Here is a 5,339-nt window from a genome sequence, read left to right as displayed (position 1 = left end):
ATGTCCGCCAGTAGCCCGGTGATCTAGGTCACTGTACAGGTTTCATTAATCAGGTTGTTCAAACAAGGAGTTATTTTTCCTCTGCTTAAGAGACCTGCCAGTATCACATAGAATCTGCTCAATTGTTGATCAAGAAAGAGTTTGCACGGAATAGAGATCATTCAAATGAACGGGGGTGGGGGGAGGTTTGTATTCCCATTGAGGAGAAATTGGGCTTTGAAAAACCAGCTCCTCTGTTCGAGTCCTCTGTTCTGGCAGAGATGGGCTCAGGATCTAATAATAGTTCCTTGGGCTCTGCATCTCCACATACGTGTTCCGGTGTTAGAGCAGCAGGAGGAATTTAGGGACAGAGCAGGTGTTGTGGCTTATTTTCTGGCAGAATAAATTGCGAAGGGTGGTGGCAAGACTATTCTTTTGCGTCTTTCTTTATGCCAAAAAAAAAAAAAAAAGCCTCCAATAGCTTTCCTTTTTTCCTGGCACAAGTGAAAAACAACAAGAATTGCTGTATTAATATGTATGCAAACACATTTTTTCACTTGAGCCTCTAGGAAAAAAAAAAAAGAAAAAGAAAAACTTACTGCGAAAATGCTTAGCCAGGAAGATTTACTGCTGATTGCAGATTTAGTATTGACATATTTTAGCTGAAGAAAACTTCAGCTCAAACTATTAATGTGAGAAATCTGGATGTTTTTTAAAAATGGGGTGAAGAGTTTCAAATGATTTTGTATTTTCAGAGGAATTACTTATTTAGAATGTAATTTTGAATAAGGAAGTGTCAATTATAGAGGTATAAAGAGCCCAGTGGAGTGTGCATCTTAATTTTAATGGCTTGCCATGGAAATAGAATTATAGAATGTAGGTGATCTGAATTATTCTGAAGCCAGCCTTTCCGCCAGACTCACTGTAATTTAACACTTCTGTTTCCTTCTCTGATTTTTTTATTACGAAATACGGGATTTAAGATTAGAATCTGAGAGTCTAAATGAAATGCTCTTTTAAAGTATTACTGGTGAGATTTTCCTCCACCTCTATTTCTTTACATCTCCAGTGGGTCAAATATAATAAAAGACTGTATTCTTTCTTGAATGTGGATGTATTACTTTTATAAGATAGGCTAGGAAAACATGAAAGGGAAAACAAAATTCCATCTTCAAACTGGAATAACTTGAGAATTCAACAATATGACTTTTACTTTATCATGTAAGGCAAAACTTGACACCTACTTAACCATAATTATGTCTTTCTGACAATACGTTTAGGTAAAATTAAAACAATCTTATCCTTATGTCCTTTGCACCCCTTTCCTGTAACAGAAAAAGCTCAGAATTCTGGAAAACAGGGCATGCTTGAGAGGGAACATCTTGTGAAGACTGTAATTTGACCTTTGAATCAACCTCCCTGTGTAAATTTTAAGTATTGTAGAACAAAATAGAATGCCTCAAGGTGGAATTCTGCCCCCTCTCCCTCTTAGGACTATAAACCAGTCAGAAGCTATTTCAGAGATTAAGCTGGAAAATGTGTGCCTCTCCTTAGGACTTTTGCTGAGAAATAAAATTCGTCACTAGAGATAAAGGCAGATTTATGTTTAATGCCATCCTCATCAATCTCCCAGTATATTATCCCGATCTACTTTCATTGACGTAGTTGAATCAGGTGTCACCAGAAACACTTGGTTTTCCCCCCTCCCACACTGTGAAGAAAATATTTATGATATTTAGTGTTACAAACCTAACTCTGGAGTACACTTGAAAATGATGGCAATTAAGGAAAAAAAATGCTCTGACAACTTTGCAGCTTCTGATTAAACCACACCAAGAGGCATGTTACAATGGTAACAATGAAGCATTACGCCAATTATGTTAAATCCTGCTCTCCACTTAAGCTCATCATGACCTGTTTTAGTGTCCTGTAATTTATCCTTTGGAATGCTTACTCTCATCAATAAAGTGTTCAAGAAGAGGAAAAAAGCCACGGAAAGGACGCCCCCCCCCCCAATGACTTCTAAAAAACAAGTATTTCTTAACTTTTTATTGACATTGGCAAATTAAAATAGAATAAATTAACAAGTATTTTTTCAAAAAAATGTTTTGTACAAAAATACTGTCAAAATTTCCTAAAAAGCTTTCAACACAGTAGTATCTTTTCATGTACTGAATATAACTATTAGCACAGTGTCAAAAATGTTGAAGACAGAAACAAAATAAAAATCTGTGAAATGTTTGCCACTGACGACATTCCACACCCTATTATTGTCTGTACATATGGGGGAGGGGGACAGCCAACTTGAAAGTGAACAGTATGACTTTTCCTGATCCAGAACGGTTTTGGCCCACATCTGTTTAATCTTCCAGTTTAGCATATTAAAAAAAATTAGTCTGTACTCAAATGCATAGTTAAAAAAATGAAGCGAGATGGCAGAGTTTGTGCAGTATTATCTGCCCTTCAAAGTTCATGCAACCAACTAATGCAATTTTTCCTTTCACTCGTAAATCTGAATGCAGTTCAGTCATTTGAAACCATCTACAAAATCCACAAGATTAAGCAGTTTGCCAAGATTAATATCTAACAGTTGAGCACTGGAGAAAGTGAGGAACTAAGGAGTAAAAACAAACAACAAAAAAGACCAAGTTAGCTAGATATTTCAACTACATAAGGGAGGTGAATGTCAAGGCTACAAAAACGAAACAAAAACAGAAAAAAAGAAGTGGCAGCAATTTTTTTAAACCAATTTGTACAAGTTTATAGTTTACTTTGTTTCCAAGTTCTCAAACCTTTCAAGATCTGAAAAGTGAGATACTGTGTCTAAGGGAATGTTTTTTAATTCACACCGAAGTTGGGGGGGCGGGGTGGGGAGGGTTTGATTTCTTTTTGCCGGGGTTTCGATCAAGTCAACAGCTTACTCTGCTGGGCTGCTGTTTGCACACGAAGTCCGTCATAAAATCAAACTCGTTTTGCCCCAGCCAGAGTTCGGGCAGCTCCTTGATGCGGTCCAAACCCATTTCTATCACTAAGGACATAAGCACTTCCTCGTCGATGAAATCAGTGTCTATGACATTGGGCGGCAGCATTGCAGCAGGGACGTGGGCCACGGAGGCGGGCATGTTGCTGCCGCTGCCGCCGCCGCTGCCGCCGCCGCTGTTGCCGCTGCCCGCGCCGCCACCCGAGGTGCCGCCCGAGCCGCCGGGGGTGCTGCTGCCGCCCGAGCCGCCGGGGGTGCTGCTGCCGCCGCTGTGCTTGGGGTTGCAATCTCGGAAGTGCTGGTTTGTCCCGTTCATCTGGTGGCCTGCAGCAGGGTGCAAATCCGGCATGTAGTGGTTGTGGGGGTAGGGGTGATGGTTGAAATACTGGTTGTTGAGCTTCTGCAGCTGCATGCTGGCCGGCAGGGAGCCTCCCTGGCTGGCCACGGGGGGGCCCATGAACTGGGAGTTGTTAAACCTGGCCCCGGGGGCCAGCGCGCTCGGGGGGTGCCCGCCGTTCACAGTCCCCGGCCCCATCGCATGCCTGATGCCGCTCGTGGCATTCATGTTGCCCGCGCCGTAGTGTATGTGCTCGCCCATTAGGGCGTTGAAGGCGTGCTGGGGCTGCTGCTGCTGGTGGTGATGGGGGCTCGGGAACTGCCCCATGCCCATGCGATGGGCAGGGTGGTGGTGCAGCCCATTGGTGCCGTCGGGGAAGCGCCCGTGGTTCATGGCCATCATATGGTCTGCCATTTCCAGTCCTGAAAGTGAAGTGAGCAGACTATTAGGACCCGCGCCACACGTGCAGCCCACCGCGGCGCACCCCACTTTTTCTCGCCTCTGGCCCCTAGGCTGCCCGGACGCACGTCGACTTCGAAATCGCTCGCCCTCCCCTCGATCCTACTAGTAGCCTGTGCAGCCGGGCTCGCCACCACAGCGGACCTGCCACCCACAACAGAGATGGGCGCTAAACAAACAGCCCTTTCCCCCGCGATCCGGCAGGCGGACCCGAGCCCACACCCCCTCTGCTCCCCGAAGTCGCCTAATAAAGGAAGTGCCCCGTAGCCCTGCCGCGAACTTCAGGCATTAAATCAGCCCTCCTCATCCTGTTGTTGCACATCCTGTTGTTATTCCCCAGCTCCGCCTCACGCTCTTCCTCCGGGCAAACCCAGCCCTCAGAGGACTGGGCTGGCAGGCGCCCCAGCCAGCTTCGCCCGCCGCGCTTACCTTCCGTCTTTGCGATTTCTGCTCCGAAGACCGAGGGCGGGATCGTCGGGTCCAGGACCGGCTCAGCAGCACATAGAGGGGGCCTTTCTGGTGTGCAGGGCGCTCGCTGTCGCGATGTCGGCACCAAAGTCTTGCAGTGGCCGCTGGGGCAGAATCGGAGCCGTTCCCTTTTATTTCCCCTCCGCTGCCCTCACAGCTCGGTAAGACCGCCCGGCAGCTGCCAACAATGAGCTGTGTTTCTTAGGGCTTTGGCCACAGTTAATATAAGGGATTTCAGGAAGGGCGGAGCGAGCCTCCCGGGCGGGCGGTGGCAAAACGCGGACTCCGGAGCCCCGGGCACGCCGGACCGGGTAGGCGAGCCGCGTCCCCGCGGCCGGAGGCACGTGCGCAGAGGCTGCGGGCCCGGGCGCCGCCTCGCTGCGGCCGACTCCGGTTTCCTCCCGCCCCATAAACGCGGGATCAGCCCGGCTGCCCCCGGAGCGGGGAGAAAATGACCTCTGGAGCGCAAGCCCCAAAGTAGCGCCAGCCCTGAAAGGAGCGGGGAAAACGCACCGCTCCCCTCTGGTCGGATCCCCCACTCCCAGCTCTCCCGCTTGACTCACCTAGCGATCTGAGGTGCATTCTACGGGGAAAGGGGGTTCTCTCAGCGCCCCCTTCCTCCGTAGTACCCTTATGCCTCCCCGGCTTTGCAACACCCCCATTCCCCCCCACCCCCGGGCCGCGAAGAATGGCAGTGTTTCTCCGAGCGGGGTTTTAAATACCCGGACAGAAAATGCCCCCTACCCCGAGCATACTTTCTTGGGCTGTGCCTTTGTGTTGTTACAGGGGCACTGGGTAAACCTGATCTAGATATTCGGCGTGCGGACGCATTTGTTTCCCCCTACTCCTTTCAAGGACAGGAGCTGGGGGCGGGGAGCGGCAGCGGCTGCAGGTGGACCGAGCGCGCTCGCGGGCCCGCTGCCTCCGCTCCCGCTCTTGGGACTCCGGTCCGCGCTTTCGGGCCCGCTCGCCGCTCCCGGGGTACGTGTGCTTCTGCTAAGTTTGCGTTTGCAGCTCTTGGTAGCTTTGGCATCCGAGCTAAGGCGTCTCTGCTCTGTAAACAAACTCAGCGATCCTCGTCCCCAGATCCACCTTTTTGCACATACACAGTTTCTT

General features: G+C 49.0%; 1 protein-coding gene across 1 annotated transcript; it reads right to left on the bottom strand.

Annotated features, from left to right (window-relative positions):
- Positions 1-2,021: 2,021 nt before the first annotated feature.
- Positions 2,022-4,419, bottom strand: CITED2 (Cbp/p300 interacting transactivator with Glu/Asp rich carboxy-terminal domain 2). The gene is made up of 2 exons (XM_080806709.1): positions 4,185-4,419; positions 2,022-3,718 (listed from the first exon to the last, which is right to left on the bottom strand). The coding sequence occupies exon 2, from the start codon at positions 3,708-3,710 to the stop codon at positions 2,889-2,891; it is 822 nt and encodes a 273-aa protein (XP_080662835.1). The 5' UTR covers positions 3,711-3,718; positions 4,185-4,419; the 3' UTR covers positions 2,022-2,888.
- Between the last annotated feature and the right edge of the window lie 920 nt (positions 4,420-5,339).

Source organism: Martes martes, assembly GCF_963455335.1.
Source record: "Martes martes genome assembly, chromosome: 6".
NCBI lineage: Eukaryota > Metazoa > Chordata > Mammalia > Carnivora > Mustelidae > Martes > Martes martes.
This window is presented reverse-complemented; position numbering and strand designations above follow the sequence as displayed.